This window comes from Emys orbicularis, chromosome 7 (genome assembly GCF_028017835.1).
Source record: "Emys orbicularis isolate rEmyOrb1 chromosome 7, rEmyOrb1.hap1, whole genome shotgun sequence".
NCBI classification, from domain to species: domain Eukaryota; kingdom Metazoa; phylum Chordata; order Testudines; family Emydidae; genus Emys; species Emys orbicularis.
Genome location: NC_088689.1, coordinates 971855 through 995653, shown reverse-complemented (window position 1 = coordinate 995653; position 23799 = coordinate 971855). Strand labels below are relative to the sequence as shown.

The 23799-nt window shown below is 51.7% G+C and overlaps 1 protein-coding gene across 1 annotated transcript in view; it reads right to left on the bottom strand.

Moving 5' to 3' along the window:
- Nucleotides 1–23799, bottom strand: part of HPSE2 (heparanase 2 (inactive)) — a 282498-nt gene that overhangs the window by 50554 nt on the left and 208145 nt on the right. Inside the window, exon 6 of the mRNA XM_065408175.1 lies at nt 16345–16392. Coding sequence (XP_065264247.1) covers nt 16345–16392 — 48 coding nt within the window. The remainder of the gene's footprint in view (nt 1–16344; nt 16393–23799) is intronic.

The window sequence follows — 23799 nt, the reverse complement described above, 5'->3', positions numbered from 1 at the left end:
TTTGCTTTTATTTCATTTGACCAAATCTGACTTCTTGTGCTTTGACTTATAATCACTTAAAATCTATCTTTATAGTTAATAAATCTGTTGGTTTATTCTACCTGAAGCAGTGCGTTTGGTTTGAAGCCTGTCAAAGACTCCCCTTGGGATAACAAGCCTGGAACATATCAATTTCTTTGTTAAATTGACAAACTCATATAAGCTTGCAGCGTCCAGCGGGCACAACTGGACACTGCAAGATGGAGGTTCCTAGGATTGTGTCTGGGACTGGAGATATTGGCTAGTGTCACTCGCTTGCACAATCCAAGCAGTTTACATGCCAGAGGCTGTGCGTGAACAGCCCAGGTGTGGGGGTTCTCACAGCAGAGTGGGTAAGGCTGGCTCCCAGAGTCAAGGATTGGAGTGGCCGAGCAGATCACCGGTCCAGATAACACCAGGGGAACGTCACAGTAAGTAACTAGCTAATAACTAAAACATATGCTATCTAAATTACCGTAACACTATCTGAACAGTAGTACTATCTATCTTTGCAGGGTTGCTGGGACTCCATCTCAGGCCAGGGACAGTTGAGAAGGAACTGAGGAGGTCGGGTCGCACATGCGCTATATGATGGACCAATGGCACCGCGAGACAGGCACCGCGACCTGCACGGGCACTGCTGCTGAAACTCTCTGAGCGAAGATGCAGGGATGCACCAGCACCTGAAGTGGAGCACCCACAGGGACATCACTAGAAGAACAAGCCTGGGCTACTTCCTTCTCTCCCCTCGTGAGGTACATGGATCTCAGCGTCATCCTCAGTCTCCCCAGGGTACACCGCCAGCAGCTCCTTGGTGTCCTGGTCAGCCGGCAAGTCTGGCAGGTCTGGTGAGTCCTCAGCGCTGCAGAGGTCCACTCTGGGCTCCTGCTCCAGCAGCAGGTGGGAAGTGTCTGGCTCCTCTGGCGGCTCCATCCCAACTGAGCTGCAAGGCCAACCTTCTATACTTCCTGTCCCACCCCTCAGCTTCCAGCGGAGCGGGCGCAGGTGTCCTGGCTTCGTGCACCAACGGGTGGGCGCAGGTCCCTCCCTGTCAATCTTGGAGGGAGGCCACACCCCCTCACAATAAGCCTTTACTTTTATACGACCATACTAATGTACAGAGATCACTCAGGACCCTGAATTTCTTTTGAAAGCCATAGGGCTGGAGTGGTTAACCTGCCACACCATGGCGTAGCATTCTCTTTCTGTGACAGAATAATTCTGTTCCGGGGGGTCACTTTCTGGCTTCGGAAAGCAATGGGGTGTTTCTTGCAACTCTCGCCAATGGCATTAGTGCAGCAGCACCTAGGCCAATGTCTGTGGTGTCTGCGCAGCTCAAACAGTCTGTCAAAATCTGGACTGGCCAGAACAGGGTTTTCACACAAGATTTTCTTTACCTCACCAAACCCTCTTGACATGCCTTTGACCATATGACTTTGGCTTGGTCTTTTTACATAAGTTGTTGTTTTGCAACGTCACTGAACCCCCAAACCAACGGTCGGTAATGGCTTACCAGCTCTATGAAAGACTGGAACTGCCTTTTGGTGTGCGGCACAGGCCAATTAACAATAACTTCAACCTTTAAGGGATCAGGTGAGATTTGATCACCTACCCAGTGTCCCAAATAAGGCACCGTGGCTGCTCCAAGTGTATATTTAGACTTTTATAGTCAGACCAGCCTCTGAGCTTTGACAACACAATTCCCAAGTGTTTCTTGTGCTCAGTTCCAGTGTGCTAAACACCGCTATATAGCTGACGTAGGCCCTTGCCAAGTCCTGTCATCCGTTTAACACGTGGTTCACCAGCCTCTGAAAAGTGGCTCCTACACTAATTAACCCTAATGGTAACACTTTGAATTCACACAGTGCCAGAGCAGTACTAAAAGCAGATCTTTTCTGTGACTCGGGTTGCAAAGGAATTTGCCAGTTCCCTTTCACAGGGTCACATGTGGTAAGATACCTAGCTTTGCTCACAGAATCTAGCAGACCATCAATTCTAGGTGTAGGCTAAGCATCGGAGACAGGGACGCCCCAGGCTGGCTGGTCCGGAACAGGTGCTAGCAACATCCTCCAGGGGGAATTCAGCATGGGACAGATCATGTTGCTACGCACATGTCACCAGGATGCTACTAACCAGCAAGTTTCAGTTTTCACATGACACCTTATGAGGCAGGCTTTGTACAAAGCTCGTTACACTGGTGCATAGGGTGTGACCCCACAGTGCTCAGGGTCACAGCCCCATTTCACAGATGGGGAACCGCAGCACAGAGAAGGGGGATGAGTTACCCAAGGCCACCCAGCAAAGTCTAGGGCAGAGCTGAGAACAGACCACAGGTCGCCTGCCTCCCAATCCTGTTCCTCCTCCACTAGGCCCACGGTCCAGCTCTGCAGCTAACTCCCCCACTGTCCCGCCCCCTCCATGGCTGCGTGTTTCCCGACAAGGGAGGGCCAGGGGGTTTTCTTGTCGGCGGTTGCCCTTAATGCAGGTTAGTCCCAACGCGGGCTGGTTCGTACACCACCCTCGTACCTGTCGGAGCTGAAACGCCGGAGCAGACAAGGCAGCACAGACGCGAGTCAAAGCCTGGCAGAGCTAGGGGCCCCTCCGCCTTCACTAGAGCACCGTGGCCTGTGCAAAGTCTGCAGGGCCTTGTCACACGCGGCAGCGTTCGTTAGCCAACATGCCTCCAAAGCCTGCTCTAGACAAGCCTAAGAGGGCAAAGCGCAAACTTCCCCTGAGCCTGCACCATGGATGGCTCCTGCAGCTGACACTGTCTGCAGGGACTCCCCACCTGCAGAGCCCCCAGCAGCAGGGCCCCCCACCCCGCGCCCCTGGGGGGAGCACCCCCCCGCCAGCAGCGCCCTCCACCCCGCGCCCCTGGGGGGAGCATCCCCCGCCAGCAGCGCCCCCCACCCCGCGCCCCTGGGGGGAGCACCCTCCCGCCAGCAGCGCCCTCCACCCCGCGCCCCTGGGGGGAGCACCCCCCCGCCAGCAGGGCCCTCCACCCCGCGCCCCTGGGGGGAGCACCCCCCCGCCAGCAGCGCCCTCCACCCCGCGCCCCTGGGGGGGAGCACCCCCCCGCCAGCAGCGCCCTCCACCCCGCGCCCCTGGGGGGAGCACCCCCCCGCCAGCAGCGCTCCCCACCCCGCGCCCCTGGGGGGAGCACCCCCCCGCCAGCAGGGCCCTCCACCCCGCGCCCCTGGGGGGAGCACCCCCCCGCCAGCAGCGCCCTCCACCCCGCGCCCCTGGGGGGAGCACCCCCCCGCCAGCAGCTCCCCCCACCCCGCGCCCCTGGGGGGAGCACCCCCCCGCCTGCAGCGCCCACCACCCCGCGCCCCTGGGGGGAGCACCCCCCCGCCAGCAGTGCCCCCCCACAACACTGAGCAGCACTCTGCCACAACCCCAAGCCCCCTGGGGGAGGAGCAGCACAACCCCGAACTCCTTAGGGGAAGCATCGCCCCTCCCCCGCCACAACCCTGAGCGCCCCGACCCCAATTCCCTAGGGGGAGCAGCACATGCCCCCCCCACGACCTCGAGCACCTGGGGGGGGGGGAAAGCAGCACGTCTCCCTCTGCATTAATCCTGAGTGCCTGGGGGGGAGCAACACCACCCGCCTGCCACGACCCTGAGCTCCCGCGGGGGGAGCAGCGTCCCATCACCACAACATAGGTAAGTCACAGCCTCACTGGTCTAACATTCTTTTTTTCCCACCCACAGAAATTTTTCCCAACAATGTAGAAATGTCTGTTTTCAAACAACTTATTTTTGAGTTTTTGGCCAAATTATTTTGACAAAAAAAAACCCAGCAACCCAGAAGTTTTCTATGGAAAGCAGACACTTTTCAGGAAAAAACTGTTTTGACGAGAACCCAATTTTCTGTCGAAAACCAGGCTCAAGAGAAGATTCCCAACTAGCACTAGAGCCAGGCACTTTGCATGGCCGCCCTGTGCCCCGTCCCTAAAACCCAAACATTCAAACCCATCAGCCGGGCCCCAAATCATGAGATTTTAACAATAATACATTTGGGGTTTGTTTTATTCCCCTCCTGGGTTTTGAGCCCTTAGCTGGAAAACACGACCCAGGTGCTGCCTTTTTCTGCACCCACAAAGGCTAGAACTTGTTGTTTCAATGACAGCCGAGATTCTCATGTAATCACATGACTCCAGCAGCTGGAGCTGTGTATCATGGAGCATATCACATAAATACACCGACTCGTGACACAGGGCTGGGCTGGTGACAGTGGGACAGGACAGGTTATGGAAGGGAACCAGTAATAACAATCACTACCTAGTTCTTACCTAGCGTGTTTCATCCCTAGAGCTCAGAGCTTTACAACGGAGATCAGTGTCATTAGCCCTACTTTACAGGTGGGGAAACTGAGGCGCAGAAGGGGAAGTGACTTGCCCAAGGTCACCCAGCTGGTCAGAATAGAAGCCAGGGCAGCCTCAATTGCTGCAGAGCCGGGGTCAGGGCAGCCCGGCTGCATGTGCGGAGGGACCTGCCTCACCGTCTAGCAGCACCAATGCACCGCACAGGACAGGGGCAGCGTGTCAGACGCAGTCACCCCCCCACGCCCCATGAGGGCAATGCCGGGCCCCAGGGTTCCCTGGCTACTCACGGGGCCTGGCTGCACCTCTGCCGCCCCCTCCACCTCTGGGTTTCCCGCTGCCTTCGGAATCCTTCCCCAAAAGAGTCACAATTAGCTGCCTGGCCCATTAGCCTCTTACCCTGTTTAATGACGAGAGCCCCCAGCCCCTGAGCAGCTGGTTCTGTTTACTCCCCCCTTAATTTAGAGAGGGACCTTTGCCCCTATTATCTGACCCCTTCTTTTATTTCAGTTAATTACATTAAAGCCAACTTCCCAGAGCTCAGGAATTTCCGGATCTAGCGTGTTGCCTGCCACTACAGGGAGAGTCTGCTTAGAATTCTAGTGCCCGCGTGCCGGGGGGCTGAGCGCGCGGTCCCTGACGGCCAGCCGGGAGGGGCAGCGGGCGGCAACAGTGCGGGGAGAGCTGCTACTGCCGTCCAGGCACCTCTGCGCATGGCCAAAGAGCTGTGTCCCAGAGAGACGGGGGGCAGCCCCACCCCCGCCGGGCACACGGGGGGGGCAGGGCACAGACACAGACACTATTATTTTGTGTTTTCAATCAGCTTTCCCCCATTTCTCTCACCAGACCCAGCCCATGGCCTGAGCTGGCATCTCCTCCCCGAGAGGCCTTCTGTGCTCGCGGTGACCCCCTCTCCTCCAAGCTCACATGTCCACACATTGGGCACACACTTCCCGCAGGCCCCACGTGCACACCCCCAAACATACAGGCCCTGCCCGTGTACATCCCTAGGACAACCCAACCTCCGCTTCCTTCCTCCCCCACACGTCCAGCCCCACATGAGCGACACGACTAACACATCTCCACTCAGCCAGAATGCACACGCGGATATCCCAACCCCCCCCGCCCACGCCCGCCCAAACCCTCTCAAACCGACCCCCGACCAAACTGAACCCCCTTCAACACATGCCCCTGCTCAAACCCACCCTCCTCCCAGACTCAACCCCCCCCCCGACACGCCCAACCAAGCACCCTCAGTACACCCACGCCCAATCTGGACCCCATTTCTGACACCCCCACCCAAACTGAACCCCGCCCGACACCCCCCCCCACCCAAACTGAACCCCGCCCCCAACACCCCCCCACCCAAACCGAACACTGCCCGACGCCCCCCACCCAAACCAAACCCCACCAACACACGCCCCCCCCAAACCAAACCGTGCCCCCGACACGCCCCCACCCAAACTGAACTCTGCTCCCGACACACGCCCTCCCACCCAAACCAAACCCCACCAACACCCCCCCCCACCCAAATCAAACCCAGCCCCTGACACGCCCCCCCACCCAAACCGAACCCCGCCCCCGACATGCCCCCACCCAAACTGAACCCCGCCCGACACGCCCCCCACTCAAACCAACCCCTGCCCCCTAAAACACACGCCCACCAAATTAACGCTGCCCCTGACACACGCCCCCACCCCAACTGAACCCCCCAACAAAGGCCCCCACCCTGACACACACTCCTGACACGCTCAAACCAACCCCCTGACATGCCCCCTACCCAAAGCCCCCCCCAACATGCCCATGGCACCTGCCCCGATCCCCCCCCCCGCCCTAACTAAACCTGCACACGCCCACATGCACACTCTGAAGCCGGAAGCGTTCCCTCTGTGTGCGAATGCCAGGGATCCCTTTGTTTGAAGGGAACGTTTTCACACTGTGCCTGAGTCACACACACCCCAGAAGCAGCTGCACACACCGCTAGGAACCATGCACACAGCTGACCCCCAAGACTCCAAAGCCAACGGGGCAAACCAACAGGGCTCATGGGTAAGTGGGCAAGACCAGGGCCTGCCCCTTTCTTTAATCGGGCAATACGTTTTCAGTCTGGGCAAGGACACCAAGTGGGCATCGAAGTCCGGAGGAGGGCAGCCTAAATGACTGGAAATACCTTCTAGACTCCTCTGGTCTCCAGGTGCAATCCCTGAGGGGTCTAGCCGATGACAAACATTGACTGGTAACCAAGCACAACAAACAAAATTACATATCAAAAGGAAAAAGAGCAAGTCCTACCCGCCACACCCAATTCGAATAGAACCTCTCCATGCACGTCTGAGCCGCTAACACACTGAGACAATAATACTTCATTATGGAAGGGGAGAGAGGGACACAGTGAATTATATCAGTCAGCTCAAGAATATCTGGAATGTCTGGCAAATCTGCGTCTAGAAATCCAAACAAGGTCATATTTTCATCAGAGATATTTGAAGAGTGAGGGGAAAGCGGAGTTCACACCCAGCCAATCTGCTAGGCAGGGTTTTTTTCGGAGCTCCTTGGGTGGAGCAAGCAGAGCATTTTCAAAGGACTAACAGCTTTGACACATTATAACCAATATCCCACGAGGATCGTCAGGATTTGGAAAAGCAATGTTCATATTTTAAGCTAGACACCAATTTAGTTTCATCAGCATTAAAATAAACTGTCACCTGCTAATAATTTTCTTCTTGGTTAGAAAGAGCTTGTTTGGTTGGTTTGTTTGTTTGTTTGTTGGAACAAAGAGGGGAGAGATGCCATTATGATCATTATCCACAGACACAATCCACTGCCAGTCCCCACAACTGGTTACGGGTCCACACTGCAGACTTGGAATTCAAAGCCAGGACGAGGCCCCATAGACCAGAGGAGGCCCCACAGACATGTGGCCCTTACATTACATAGCTGGAAACAATTCAACAAACAACTTCTTGCTCACGCCGGCTGTTTCTCTTGTGGTGCTGTATGCCGCACCTCCCCAGCACACAGCCAGGCAGCACCAGAGCGGCAGGACACCGTCCACGGACCCTACCCCCAAAGTTCCCAGGAACTGGGAGAGGGAGCCCTCCCCTACTGATCCAAGATGAATTTGCATTTATTTAGCCTGGGAGTTTGTTTCCGCTAACAGGCCCTGATCCAGGCGACTTTCCACTGATCAGGACTTATCAGAGGAAGCAAATTCCCAGACTAAATAAATGCAATCTGCTCACGGTGTAATCCTGGGAAACAGACCCCCCCAGCTGAATGCAGGTCACCCCTGCTCAATATGAGCCTGAAGGCAAGGGCCGCGGTACTGACTCCAGCCGCTAGGCCATGCTGCCCCGGACTCAAGGGCCGCTGCTTTCACTCTGACCCTTGGACCTCAGTGTGGTGAGGTCCAAGACAGTCGGGTAGACAGTAACCGCAGTGTCCACACACCCACTATCCACCTCTACTGGGGACGGGGTGTGCACACACCGCCACACTCTCTTTCTGCAGTTCATAAACCTGTTTCAGACTTTACCTAAAAGGGTGCGTTTGGCTGAAGTCCTTGGGAAATCTCAGCTCAGGTTACAAAGGCTGGTGCATGTCCTCTCCACATCGAGGGAGGGATGGACGGGTAATAAACTTACACTGGCCAGGCTTCTGACCGGGCAGGACGGTACGTAAGGCTGGGGAGCTGAGGGGAATTGGCTGGTGCCTTTCTCTGTGTGATTCTTGAGAGGCTCTGGGAGCATTCATGCAATCTAGCTGGCTGAGGGGCTCCACATGCTGTTGTGCTGAGTGATAACAGCACCTGGAGGGGTTTGCTGCTTGTCACTAGCAAAGCATTGTGAGAGACAGCCCAGGCTGGAGACTTAAGGAGGCACAGCGGTACCCCAGTTCCAGGTTGCACCCCCGGGGATCCCACCACACTCACATCCTTAATGATATTCTTAGGATCTGATGGATGCCTTGCCAATTGATTATAAGTAGAGGGATGGTTCCTGCCGGAGTTTTCTCATAAAGAACTCATTTTACCCAGTCGGGGCACCCTCTTTTATAATGTGATTCTGACTATACCTCAGACCCTGCACATGTGTGTGAAAGTGTCCTCCTCTTTTTCCTTATTTGTACTGTGTCCTCCAAGAATATTGGGGTACCCCATTTTTCATAGGTTGTTTGTAGTTCCTTTTATTCTCATTAGCATTTACGCACATAGTGCACCCTACGATTAGGGCATGTGTTAGAAAAATGTGACTACCTGGTATTGTGTAGTCAAAATTACTCTTACCATTAATTTATTTTGCAATACCCCCTTGGTGCATCTTTTCCCATAATCTTGTGGCACAGGGTCATTCTTTGGTCACTTACTTATGTCCAGCATTTCTCAAGCCTATGGCCTAATATGGCTAAGCTGATATCTGACAGGCCGCAGCCGGTAGGCCTTGCATTTCAGCCCTACTTAGATACCGAATGCTACTTATCAGTCTTATCCTTCTATAACCCTACAACTTCACTCTATTTACCATACAATGATTCTATGTGACATAGTGGATGAGTTAATTATAACATCACACAACACACAATAAATTAATGATAAAATGAACTGATTGGCTATAAGTCCCAGAGGTGAATTGCCTCCTGGTATAGCTTGGTGGCTTGTGCTCCTCCCTGGCTGTTTATGTAAAACATGGCCACCCAATTATCTGTTAGAATTAATACATTTCTCCCTACTATGTGGGGGAGGAAGGCCGAGCAGGGCAGACGCACCACTCTTAACTCCCTGACATTTATATGAGTCTTTAGATCTTGAGATTAGAGGGACCCCATGTGAGCATCCCAAGCCAGGGAGGATTTGTCTATTACTAGAGTGAGGGTTGGCAGCAGGGGGACACGGGGTCCCCCATGCAAACTTTCAGAAGGACCATTCAACAATCCAGAGATGACAAAACTAACATTGGCACTCGGACCACTTTGCCCAGCTGATGACGACTCAGGGCATACACAGATGCTTGCCCTGCCTACGGCTTTCTGAGATGCAGCCTGGCGTGCTGAACTACCGAGGCACACGCTGCCAGGAGACCCAAGCGACTGAGGCAGTTGCATGCTGTGGGGAGAGGGTATGCTCTCAGCCACAGCACTAGGTCCCGTAGTGTTTCAAACCTGGATTGCGGTAGAAAGGCCTTGGCCTTCGTGCAGTCTAAGGCTGCCCCATCAACTCTATTCTCTGCACTGATCTGTCTCTATTTACTAGGAGTCCTAGCATGTCAAGGTGGACAGGACTGTGAATAACACTTGAGCCTCAGACTGGCCTCTGATCAGCCAGTCGTCCAGGTGCAGGAACATATGGACTCCCCATTTCCCTAGATGCACTGCCATCATGGTCAAGCACTTCGTGACTACCCGAGCAGCAGATGACAGATGGAATGGAAGCACCGGGAACTGATAACGGTCCCCACCCATCCACCACGAATCTGAGAAACGTCCAGGGGTTGTGGCGTATTGCCACATGGAAGTAAGTGTCCTTTAAGTCGAGGGCAGCATACCTGTCCCCCTGTTCCAGGGAGGGGATAATTGAAGTTAGCGCAACCAGGTGGAATTTTATTTTCTTTGGGAATTTGTTCAACTCTTAGATCTAAAATAGGCCTGAGGCCCCCTGTGACGCATGGCCACAAAGGGTTAAGCATCCTGCAGGATAAATGACCCAAATTCAACCTTTAGAGACATGTTAGAAAAGTATGTAAATGGTGATTAGAGCCATTCCATGCTAGATAGGCCAGAACTTTGAAATGCAAAGCAGTATGGTTAGAGAATTGGAGGTGATACTAATTGTATGTGTTTACTTACATCTTGTTAGATGTTCCCCATGGAAACAGATGGTTCCTGTCTGTCACTATAGCTATTGAGTCAGAGATCAAAAGGGAATATTCACATTTAGAGGAATCTCGGGTGAAATAGTGTCACTGTCTATATGTCTCTTTAAAGCTGTATATGAGTTACTTAATGGATAAATTACCTTATGTTAATCCATGTGGTTGATTACCGGTGATGTTTGGGAAACAGAAGGTTATATCAGAAGCCCAGTGTTCACCCAGGACTGTATGGTCAAGGGGCTGCTACAAAACTGTAAAAAAGGATCAGGTCCCAAGAATCTTTTAATCTCAGATCTGCTGGATGCTTCATGCAGGGGAAGCTTAAGTCATAAGACCGAGATCTCCAGTCCTAATTTGGATCCCCCTGAATATGAACATTGGACTGTAACCTACGGAGTAATTCTGAAAGAGCTCTTTGCAACTACGAAGCTCCCCATCTCCCCGATGAATCTGATCTCAGAACTGCACTCATGTCTGTATGTAGACTGATCTTTTAACCAATACTCCCTCTTTTCTTTTTTAATAAATTTTAGTTTAGTTAATAAGGATTGGCTGTAAGTGTGTATTTGGGTAAGATCTGAAATATTCATTAACCTGGGAGGTAACGTGTCCGATCCTTTGGGATTGGTAGAACTTACATGATGAATAAGATTTTCAGTAATCCTCATCACATTGGACTTGAGCGTCTGGGTGGAGGTCTGAGGCTGGGTTGCTTTAAGAGAACTGTGTTGTTGGCTTCTGGGTAACCAGTGAGGTATTATAGAAGCTGTTTTGTGCTAATCTAAGTATTGGAGTATCCACCAGCTTTGGGGATTGTCTGCCCCATTCTTAGCAGTTTACCCTAATTGAGTAATTTCAGTGTGGCTCCCTGGGACCCCGGTCACAGACCCCTTTTGCCTTGGGAATGAAGAAGTTATGGGAATAGCCTTTCCCCTTGAGGTACAACAGGACTTCCTCTACGGCCCCTGCGTGAAGAAGAGACTACACCTCGGGTTGAAGGACAATCTCTTGAGAGTGGTTCCTGAAGAGGGAAGGGGTGGGGGAGAAATGAACTGGAGAGCATTTTCCAGTTCCGCCGTGCTTAAGATCCAAGCACTTAGGAAGTGGGATAAGGAATTGGTAAATGAAAGGTGGGGAACTGACGGAACTATGGTAACTGGTGCACTGCCCTCAACCAGCCCATCAAAATGGCTGTTTGGACAAGGCCGCAGGATGGGATGAGCAGTGGAGGACACTCCCTAGAACCCCAGCCCTTTCTCTTTGACAGATCTTGGGACCGGGGAGCAAAAACTTTGCGCCTGTACAGCTGCTGTAGATGAAATTGTTTCCCTTTCATTGCGGGACTATAGATTGTTGCCCTGGAATCTTTTAGGCTATGGAGCCTACCATCCGTTTTTTCTGAAAACAACAAGGGATCTTTGAAAGGGAGGTCCTGGATGGTCTGCTGGACTTCTGGCGGTAGCCCAGATGACTGCATCCACAAACACCTTCTCATTGTAGTAGCTGATGCCATGGTTCGAGCAGCCAAGTCTGCACTATCTAAACTGTCCTGGACAGCAGTGCTGGCAACCAGCTTACCTTCTTCCACCATTCCTGCAAACTCCTGTCTACAGTCCTCTGGTAACGTCTCTTTAGATTTTGTTTTCCCCAGGACTCAGGGTGACTCTTGGTTTGCAATCTTGAGTTGCAGACTTCCTGACGAATAAAGTTTGTGACCAAACAGATCCAACAGATCTTTTGGCATCGATGCCTGTTGTCCTCGTCTGTCCCGCTCATTGGCAGCTGCCATTCAGGGAACCTGAGGAGAGCAGAAATGGTCATGCCCCTTCAAGGGGATGTAACACCTCCTCTCAGTTCGCTTTGCCGTGGGAGGCCAGAAGGAAGGCGTCTGCCAAAACTCCTCAGCCGGCTCCATGATGGCTTCGTTGGTTGGCAGAGCTACCCTGGCAGGGGTTGTCGATACCAGAATGTCCACCAGCTTGTGGGAGCATCCACGCCCCTCCTCTGCCTGGACGTCAAGCACCAAGGCCATACTTCTCAGTAGATCTGGATGAGCCCCTGTGGTCCTCTGGCAGCAGGGAATCACTCGCTGTCTCAACACCTCATCTGGTGATGAGACGACAGAGGCGCTGGAACTAGAAGTCTGGGTTGGGGGGGGCTGCTGCACCCCCCCCTTGAAATGGTTTCCATTACAGTATATCCAGAGTTTACAGTTTGGTTCAATGGCTCTCAGCAGCCGCACTATAAACATTGTTCCAGCTCCCCTGTGAGACGAGGACGCCACAGACTTTGAGGTGGGGGCTGACCAATGTCTTGTGGTGAAGAAGCTGCCTGAGAGACTTCCGGCTGGTTGGTACTGATCTTGGTATGGGGAACTGGAGCTGGAGACCCTGGGTGCCGATGCCCCCAAGTGCTCTTGAAGATAGTGAACAAGAGGGTCGAGGGGAGGTCCTAGCTGGAGAAGTGATGTCCCACGGTGTCCAGACCTGCCACTGGTACAGGCCTGGACCCATCCTCATCCGGACCATTGTCACTTAGAAGGAGGCCAGTGCTGAGGTTGCTGCATGGCCCATGGTGCCCAGGACTGAGGGGCGGGTATAATCCCCAACCTGAATGGGATACGGATGACCTCACCTCCGAGTCAGCAGAAGAAGAGTCTGATAGCTCTGACGATGGAGGGGCAGAACCCGCTGAGGCTTAGAGGGGTGGCAGTACTGGCGACACCATTGGAGGTTTGTCCTGCTCCAGCTTTTGTGGAAGCTTGGGAGGTAACAATACTGTAGGCTCTTGACGCAGCGAGGTAGGTGCAGGCATTGCTGCTGGTTGTAAACCTTCTTGTACTGCCTGTGAACTGGTACCAAGAGGCTAAGCAGGTTCCTTGCGGCTGCGCATGTCTCCAGAGTGGTTGTGAGGGGCGCTGCAGAGATCTTTCAGGGGACGGCCCGACAGACCTGCCACAGGTTCCAGAGGCAGCAATCTCCTCTCACTAGGCGAGGAGTGCTCCAGGGAGAGCCTCTCCCCTGAATGTTTCACAGAGTCTCTGCCTCTACTTGGCTCCGGTACTGAACCTGAGGAAGGCCTGAGCCTTTTCTTCAGTACCAGCGACTGGGACAGAGGACATCTCCACACTGAAATGGACGTCCTGTGGGCGCTTCCCCCAAGTGATGACTCTGATGGAGGGCAAAGTGCTGCCTCCATAAGTAAGCACGTGAGCCTCGGTGTTGCCTTTGAGCGGGGCGTGATCCCTTTACAAACGGGACATTTGTCCCTAATGTGGGATTTTCCCAAATGGCGTAAGCAGGCCAGGTGTGGGGCGCTGACTGGCACAGGCTTAGCACAAGGCCAGCAGGACGTAACCCCGGAGAGCTGGGCATCGTTCTGGTACCGATCCCGGTACCGAAAGATAAAAAGTGGTCAAAAAAGGCCTAACATGCAAACCTAGCACTGAGAACTGGCTAAGTTCTAACAGCAACAGGCGATATACACACGGGAGTGGGGAACACATTTGTCACAAGCAGCCTGGCAGTGCTCTCACAACCATCAGTGGCAGCAAGAAGGAGCTGAGAGGGGGCAGGGTTGTTCTGCCCTCTCACACCAGGGTGGCGACAGAGGGCTCTCGGACCACCCCGCTGGGCCCCGCGGAGGGAACATTCTCCGACCCCGGTGCACGAGGTGCGCAGCTGCAGTGGAATGTGCCCGTGCAAGCAATCAAAGACGAACCTGGAAAGCTGAGGCTCACGGGGAAGGGGAGAGGACCAGGGCCGGCTCTAGGCACCAGCAAAACAAGCTGGTGCTTGGGGCGGCACATTTTTAGGGCCGGCATGGCCGGCGCCAGAATGCCGCCCCTAAAAATGTGCCCCGGTCGCCCTAGCTCACCTCCGCTGCTGCTGCCGCTCGCGTGCCGCTACTCGCCCTCCCTCCCAGGCTCTCAAACCTGGGAGGGAGGGGGAGACTCCGAGTGGCCGCGGCGCGGGCACCGCTGCTCCCCCTCCCTCCTAGGCTTGAGAGCCTGGGGGGAGGAGGCAGGGAAGGGGCGGAGTTGAGGCGGGGCCGGGGGTGGGGTAATTAAAAAACGGGGGGTGGGGGGGGGGGGGGGGCGGCCAAAATTGTTTTTGCCTTGGGCGGCAAAAATCCTAGAGCCGGCCCTGGAGAGGACATGGAATAATTTACACCAAAAAAGCCAACACCCTGTGGTGCTCAGTGCCGCTAGTCAGGGTTTGGATTGCAGCCCCTGGTTTGTAACGTGCCCCTCGTTGTCAGGGGAGTGGGTGGGGCTCAGCTTGTTCCCTAGAGCATAGGTAGGTTCCTGACTCTCTAGCAGGATTAGGGGCATGGGCGGCACGTCCCGTAGGCTGGGGAAGGCTGAGCCGACCCAAACAGCCCTGCATGGCCCCACTCATGCTCCTCCCCGAAGCCCTGCTAAGTGCTTGCCCTTCCCCCTTGACCCCAGCCCCGGCATGTTGCTCGTCCTCAGGGAAGCAGCGTGCTGGGGCTAGGGCAGCCAGGACTTGTGGTGGTTGGGGCTGCCCAGTGCTGTGTGTGTGTGTGTGGGGGGGGGGAGGCTGGAGGCACTGGGGCTGCTCGGCCCATGCTTGGGGGGGGCAGGGGGGGACTGCCCTTTGCTCGGGGGCTGCGCGCCACCTGCCCTGCATCTCCCGGCCGACGCAGGGGGCGGTTCCCGAGCTCTGAGCTGCTGTGGGCGCCGGGGATCCTGCAAAGCTCCCAGTCTCCACAGGTGGCGGGGGTACCCCAGAGCTCCAAGCCCCCACAGGCGGGAGGGGGGACGGGGACACCCAGAACTCGGAGCGGCCCCCACAGCTGCCCAATCTCTTCAGGCAGCTGGGCTCCCTGGTTTGTCAGGGATATTTTCAGTAAACGTCAGGGACAGGTCATGGGCTTCCGGGAATTTTTCATTATTGCCCGTGACCCGTCCGTGACTTTACTAAAAATATCCCTGACAAAATCTTCGCCTTACCCATGACACTCGAACATGCTCCAAGCCTCTCTGCCAATGGCACTATTAACACTTTCATTTTGTAATTTGGGGAGTCAGGTGAGAAATCAAGCATTAACCTCTTGCTGACAAGCCCATCCTGGACTGGAATCTGGGAGCTGACATAAAAGATTTCTGTGGGAATCTATTCTCCAGCCCTGTATCCTAGTTACAGGGCTGTGCAGTGGTTTGTAGGTTATTCCTATAGGTGGATTCCCCCTGGGCACCCAGTTTCTGTTTCCTACATAGGGTGGCAGAGAATCCAGCTATACATTACTCCTGGGGCAGTAATGTATTTACCATTGGACTGAGTCTTTCTCCCTCTGGCTCCGGTGGGTTTAGATCCAGGCCACCAGCCTGTGAGAGGCAACAGCCAGAGGTGCAAAGAGAAGCAGGATACACAGAAGGACTTTCAAATTGTCCAGTGGCGCACCACATGCAGCTTCCTTCTCACCTGTCCCGTGCAGCCTTGCCAAACCCGGAGGCTGTCTGCCTACCTTACTAGGTATCAGGAACCCGGGCAACAAAGGAAGCTTGGGGGAGAGTTTTTTCCACTTTCTGCAATTTGGTAGCCTGGGAGAGGTGACTAGTTATTCAGAGATTCCAAGGCCGGAAGGGTCCCTGTGATCACCTAGTCTGACCTCCTCTATAGCACAAGCCAGAGAACGGCCCCGACATAATTCCTAGCCCAGATCCTTTAGAAAAGCAGTGCCAGTGCTGGAGCTCCATCACAGCCCTTGCTAAGTTGTCCCAATGGATAATTACATTCACTGTTAAAAATGTACGCCATATTTCCAGCCTTAATTTATCCCACCACTGGCTCTTTAGACCTGTCTCTGCTAGACTGGAGAACCCATGATTAAATCTCTGTTCCCCAGGTAGATACTTACACGCCCAGCCCAGGGGAACAGCAAAGGCTAATGCATCCCTGCTAGGGCGTGTTTCCTATTGAGCTGCCAGGGGATGGCCTTTCCCGCCATTTGAGCACAGTACAGCGGCTGAGGAGGTGGTTTCCAGGGGTCTGTCCCTTTCACAGTGACCGTGTGAACCTAGACAAGATGTTAACTCTGCCCTAAGCAACAACAGCTCCTTGCTGCACAGCTGCTAGTTGTGGAAAGTAAAAGGAATGGTTAATACCTACTGTTGCCAGGTAACAGCATCCACTGTGCGGCCAGCCACCTTCATGAACCTGTAGGAAACAAACGAAGAAACCATGTAAGCCTGATATTGTGACAGCGGTTGATGAGCAACAGACACTCCTCCCAACTCACCTGGTGGCAGACACAGTCACTGCACTGGCTGCTGCTGAACCGGATTCATGTATCCTTAAATGGGAAGACCCAACCAACCAATTATTATACGTGTCTGTTGCGTCTCCAGCTCAGAACACAGGAGGAGGAGAAAGCCAACCCAAGATCAAGGCCTTGAGCACTCTTCCAGGACATCAGATCTAGGAGGATTATGGAGGCACTTTAGGAGCTCCATAGTTAAGGTGGCAACAAGGTATGTGCATGAATTAGTCTCTTGATAGTTCATGACTCAGAAGTCTAAACCCATGGAAGATGCTCATCCCCACACAACAGTCATTGTTAAATTAGAGTTCAGGTTGTTCAAGTGTATTTCCTCGCACGCCTAATACCAAAACCAAGGAGGTTCTAGATTCTAGATTCCATTCACACCCGGCACACTGCCAGTCTCCAAGCATTACCTTCCTGCCACCAACACACTAATGGCCTCTCTAGTGCTGTCACTTCCTCGTCAGCAATACCATCACCCTCAATGCTCACATCAGAAACCATGCCCCCAAAACCACACTGCAATGCACAGTCTGTGACTAGTTTGTTATAAAACACATTATGAATATACATACAAAAATATCAATTTGTATATTTTAATGACAGCTGTGTGCGTGTGTTGAGCAGTGAGCATTGTACTGTGATATTTTTGGGAAGTCACTGTAACTATTGTGACATACGGGAGAGTTCTCCAGACCCGTCTCATCTCTTGCCCTGTAACCTGGGTTCCCACAACACATCCCCAGTCCCGGATTCCTCCCCAAAATGTATACACAACTTGCCACCCTAAATGGAGTTACCCAGACAATGTAATTTAAACACACTGGATTGGATTAAACAATAAAACCAGATTAACAACAAAGGAAGATAGAATCTTAAGTAAGACTGAGTACAAGTCATGAGGCATAAAAGTCAGCAATGGCTGTAAGAAAAAGAAAGACAAGCACTTCCTAACATAACAAACTAGATTTGATTCCAGGTAAATTCCTTACCACATCCTTCAGGGGGTATTACTGACCAAAATCTTCAGACCATAGTCCAGCGGTTTGTTCTTTTGTATTCTTAGGGGCAAAGAGGGAGATGGACAGGGACAGGGAGAGAAATCCCTTGCAGTGTTTGCCCCTCACTTTTATCATTCAGCCTATTCATTTCATTTGGTGGCCCCTAGTTCTTGTGTAATGAGAAGGAATAAATAACACTTCCTGATTTACTTTCTCCACATCAGTCATGATTTTATAGACCTCTATCATATCCCCCCTTAGTCGTCTCTTTTCCAAGCTGAAAAGTCCCAGTCTTATTAATGTCTCCTCACAAGGAAGCCGTTCCAGACCCCTCATCATTTTTGTTGCCCTTTTCTGAATCTTTTCCAAATTCCAATATATCTTTTTTGAGATAGGGCAACCACATCTGCACACAGTATTCAAGATGTGAGCACACCATGGAATTATATAAAGGCAATATGATATTTTCTGTCTTATTATCTCTCCCTTTCTTAATGATTCCCAACATTCTGTTTGCTTTTTTGACTGCCGCTGCACATTGAGTGGATGTTTTCAGAGAACTATCCACAATGACTCCAAGATCTCTTTCTGGAGTGGTAACAGCTAATTTAGACCCCATCATTTTATATGTATAGTTGGGATTATGTTTTCCAATGTGCATTACTTTGCATTTATCAACATTGAATTTCATCTGCCATTTTGTTGCCCAGTCACCCAGTTTTGAGAGATCCTTTTGTAGCTCTTCGCAGTCTGCCTGGGACTTAACTATCTGGAGTAGTTTTGTATCATCTGCAAATTTTGCCACCTCACTGTTTACCCCTTTTTCCAGATAATTTATGAATGTTAAAGACTGGGTCCAGTATAGACCCCTGGGGGACACCACTATTTACCTCTCTCCATTCTGAAAACTGACCATTTATTCCTACCCTTTGTTTCCTATCTTTTAACCAGTTACCCACCCAGGAGAGGTCCTTTCCTTTTATCCAATGACAGCTTACTTTGCTTAAGATCCTTTGGTAGGGACCTTGTCAAAGGCTTTCTGAAAATCTAAGTACACTATATCCACTGGATCCCCCTTGTCCACATGCTTGTTGACCCCCTCAAAGAATTCTAGTAGATTGGTGGGGCATGAGTTCCCTTTACATAAACCATGTTGACTATTCCCCAAGAAAGTATGTTCATCTACATGTCTGACAATTTTGTTCTTGACTATAGTTTCAACCAGTTTGCCCAATACTGAAGTCAGGCTTACCAGCCTGTAATTGCCGGGATCACTTCTGGAGCCCTTTTAAAAAATTGGCATCATATTAGCTATCCTCCAGTCATTTCGTACAGAAACTGATTTAAATGCTGGTTACAAACTACAGTTAGTAGTTCTGCAATTTCACATCTGAGTTCCTTCAGCTCTCTTGGGTGAATCCCATCTCGTCCTGGTGGCTTATTACTGTTTAGTTTATCAGTTTGTTCCAAAACCTCCTCTACTGACACCTCAGTCTGGGACAGTTCCTCAGATTTGTCACCTAAAAATAATGGCTCAGGTTTGGGAATCTCCTCACATCCTCAGCTGTGAAGACTGATGCAAAGAATTCATTTAGTGTCTCTGCAATGGCTTTATCGCCCTTGAGTGCTCCTTTAGCATCTCAATCGTCCAGTGGCCCCACTGGTTGTTTAGCAGGCTTCCTACTTATGTTGTACTTTAAAAAATTTTTGCTATTACTTTTTAGTCTTTGGCTAACTGTTCCTCAAATTCTCTTTTGGCCTTCCTAATTAAGACTAAAGCAGACTGTTAAGAACTTCAAAAAGATCTCACAAAACTAAATGACTGGGCAACAAAATGGCAAATGAAATTTAATGAGGATAAATGTAAAGTAATGCACACTGGAAAAAATAACCCCTTCTATACATACAATATGATGGGGGCTAATTTAGCTACAACTAATCAGGAAAGAGATCTTGGAGTCATCGTGGATGGTTCTCTGAAGACGTCCACGCAATGTGCAGCAGCAGTCAAAAAAGCAAACAGGATGTTAGGAATCATTAAAAAAGGGATAGAGATAAGATGGAGAATATCTTATTGCTCTTATATAAAGCGATGGTACGCCCACATCTTGAGTACTGCGTACAGATGTGGTCTCCTCATTTCAAAAAAGATATACTGGCATTAGAAAAAGTTCAGAAAAGGGCAACTAAAATGATTAGGGGTTTGGAATGGGTCCCATATGAGGAGAGATTAAAGAGGCTAGGACTTTTCAGCTTGGAAAAGAGGAGACAAAGGGGGGATATGATAGTGGTATATAAAATCAGGAGTGGTGTGGAGAAAGTGAATAAGGAAAAGTTATTTACTTGTTCCCATAATATAAGAACTAGGGGCCACCAAATGAAATTAATGGGCAGCAGGTTTAAAACAAATAAAAGGAAGTTCTTCTTCACACAGCGCACAGTTAACCTGTGGAACTCCTTGCCTGAGGAGGTTGTGAAGGCTAGGACTATAACAGGGTTTAAAAGAGAGCTAGATAACTTCATGGAGGTTAAGTCCATTAATGGCTATTAGCCAGGATGGGTAAGGAATGGTGTCCCTAGCCTTTGTTTGTCAGAGGGTGGAGATGGATGGCAGGAGAGAGATCACTTGATCATTACCTGTTAGGTTCACTCCCTCTGGGGCACCTGGCATTGGCCACTGTCGGTAGACAGATACTGGGCTAGATGGACCTTTGGTCTGACCCAGTCTGGCCGCTCTTATGTTCTAATTATATTTTTACACTTCACTTGCCAGAGTTTATGCTCCTTTCTATTTTCCTCACTAGGATTTAACTTCCACTTTTTAAAGGATGCCTTTTTGCCTCTCACTGCTTCTTAAACTTTGTTGTTTAGCCGCAGTTGCACTTTTTTGGTTCTCTTACTATGTTTTTTAATTTGGGGGATACATTTAAGTTGAGCCTCTATTATGGCGTCTTTAAAAAGTTTCCATGCAGCTTGCAGGGATTTCACTTTTGGCGCTGGACCTTTTAATTTCTGATTAACCAACTTCCTCATTTTTGTGTAGTTCTCCTTTCTGAAATGAAATGCTTGGGCTGCTGTGGTGTTTCCCCCACCACAGGGATGTTAAATTTAATTATATTATGGTCACTATTACCAAGCGGTCCAGCTAATTCACCTCTGGGACCTGATCCTGTGCTCCACTTAGGACTAAATCAAGGATTGCCTCTTCTCTGGTGGGTTCCAGGACTAGCTGCTCCAAGACGCAGTCATTTAAGGTGTCAAGAAACTTTATCTCTGCCTCCTGTCCTGAGCTGACATGTACCCAGTCAATATGGGGATAGTTGACCCTTGGGGTAAGTGTGTTATCTGGTGTGTGTGTGTGTGTGTGTGTGTGTGTGTGTGTGTGTGTGTGTGTGTGTGTGTGTGTGTGTGTGTGTGTGTGTGTGTGTGTGTGTGTGTGTGAGAGAGAGAGAGAGAGAGAGAGAGAGAGAGACAATGCTGCCCGTGGGAGCCAGCTGAGGTCACTCAATCAGGGTGAACTGCAAACAGAACGGGGCAGACAAACCCCAGACGCTGGTGGATCTTCCAGTACTTAGATTTACCAACCAGCCCAAAACAGCTTCTGTATTACCTCACTGGTTACTCAGAAGTTTAAACAACGCAGTTTTCTTAAAGTGCCCAGCCTCAGGCCTCCATCCAGACACACACGTCAGATACGATGATGATTACTGAAAATCTTCTCTCATCATATAAAAGAAAAGGTTCTTCCACCTCCAAAGGATCAGCCACATACCCAGGTCCAATTATAACTTAGATCTTACCCAAAATACACGCTATAGTCAATTCTTGTTAACTAAACTAAAATTTATTAAAAAAGAAAAGAGAGAAAGTGTTGGTTAAAAGATCAATATACAGACAGACTTGAACTCAATTCTTGAGGTTCAGATACAGAGCAGAGGTGAGCCTGTAGTTGCCAAAAGTCCTTTTAGAAATAGTCCAGAGGTTATAGTCCAATGTCCATATTCAGGGTGGCTCCAGTCAGTGACTGGGGATCTCAATCCTTGTGGCTTAAGGTTTCCCCCTCTTGAAACCCAAAGCAGATCTGAGATGATGTTGGATCGTGTCCCAGGGTTCTTATACATTTCCAGCAGCCTCTCGGCCTGAGAAAACAATAGCTTAACTCTCCTTCTCCCAAACATCCTGGCAATTAGCAAAGGGTAATTTATCCATTACACAGTTCAGATACAGGTTACCACAACCTTCAAAGAGACATAGAGGCAATAATACTATTTCCCTCAAGTGTCTTCCTAAATGTTAATATTCCTTTTTTTGATCTTTGAATTAAAGTTATAGCAATAGACAAGACTTGTTTGCTGACATCACAAGACCTGAGCAAACACCTACCCTTCTACCTCTAACAATGCAGACTTGCATTTCAAAGCTCTATTCATTTACCTACCTTCCTAACCAGTCTCTAAAGTTCAGCCATGTCAGGTCAGTCTGTGAGTTAATTAACTCTTTCTGGCCCTGTCATCTTTCAATGAGATATTATATTACACTTATAACGTCACAGTTTGTTGGGGTGTGCTTGCTGCTGGACTGAAATACGCCATGGTCTGTTTGTTTGGGGGACTGTGTGCTGACCATGGCGCTAGGCAAGGCTGAGTGGGTTTGGGGTGCAGGAGGGGGCTCCAGGCTGGGGGGTGGAGCTGAGGGATTCAGAATGTGGGAGGGGGCTGTGTGTTGAGGCAGGGGGGTGGGAGTGGGGGGCAGGCTCTGAGGATGAAGGGTTTGGGGTGCAGGAGGGGGCTCCAGGCTGGGGGGTGGGGCCAAGGGATTCGGAGTGCGGTAGGGGACTGCGGGTTGAGGCAGGGGGTTGGGGTGCAGGATGGGGTACTGGCTCTGGGCTGGGGGTGCAGGCTCTGGGGTGGGGCCGGGGATGAGGGATTCAGGGTGTGGGAGGGGGCTTTGGGCTGGGTAGGAGGTTGGGGTGCAAGGGGGGGTGAGGGGTCTGGCTGGGGTTGCAGGCTCTGGGGTGGGGCCAGGGATGAGTGGTTTGGGGTGCAGGAGGGGGCTCCAGGCTGGGGGGTGGAGCTGAGGGATTCAGAATGTGGGAGGGGGCTGTGTGTTGAGGCAGGGGGGTGGGAGTGGGGGGCAGGCTCTGAGGATGAAGGGTTTGGGTGCAGGAGGGGGCTCCAGGCTGGGGGGTGGGGCCAAGGGATTTGGAGTGCGGTAGGGGACTGCGGGTTGAGGCAGGGGGTTGGGGTGCAGGATGGGGTACTGGCTCTGGGCTGGGGGTGCAGGCTCTGGGGTGGGGCCGGGGATGAGGGGTTCAGGGTGTGGGAGGGGGCTCTGGGCTGGGTAGGAGGTTGGGGTGCAAGGGGGGGTGAGGGGTCTGGCTGGGGTTGCAGGCTCTGGGATGGGGCCAGGGATGAGGGGTTCAGGGTGTGGGAGGGGGCTCTGGGCTGGGTAGGAGGTTGGGGTGCAGGATGGGGTACTGGCTCTGGGCTGGGGTTGCAGGCTCTGGGGTGGGGCCAGGGATGAGTGGTTTGGGGTGCAGGGAGGGCCTCTGGGTTTGGGAGGAGCTCAAGGCTGGGGAAGGGGCGTGAGCTTACCTCGGGCGGCTTCTGGTCAGTGTGCAGCAGGGATAAGGTGTGCTCCCTGCCTGTCCTGGCACCGAGCTTCACCCCGGAAGCGGCCAGCAGGCCCAGCTCCTAGGCGGGGGGGCCCAGGAGGTTCCGCGCGCTGCTCTCGCCAGCAGACACCTCCCCCCAGCTCCCACTGGCCATGGTTCCTGGTCAATGGGAATGCGGAGCCGGTGATCGGGGTGGAGGCAGCATGTGGAGCCCCGTGGCCCCCCTGCCTAGGAGCCAGACCTGCTGGCCACTTTCTGGGGTGCATCATGGTGCCAGGACAGGTAGGGACTAGCCTGCCTTAGACCCGCAGCACCGCCGACTGGACTTTTAACAGTCAGTGGTGCTGACCAGAGCTGCCAGGGTCCCTTTTCGACTGGGTGTTCCGATTGAAAACCGGACACCTGGCAACCCTGCCCAAAAGGACAGTTGTTGGTACCTTTACTCCCATCTAAGAATCGGTCAGACAAGGAAGGTTTCTTTCTAAAATCTCTCTCCAGCTAAAAGGTGGAGGAACAAGGGATGTTGTGCAAATGAAACTCTTATTTAATAACACTGGTCTACAATTTTTGAGAAGTCGTCTGCTTCAGAGATAAAATGTGCTATTTATTATGTATTTTGATGTGCTGAATTCAAATATGACAATTAAAACAACTGATTGGCTACTGTTTCTAAGATATTTAAGTTT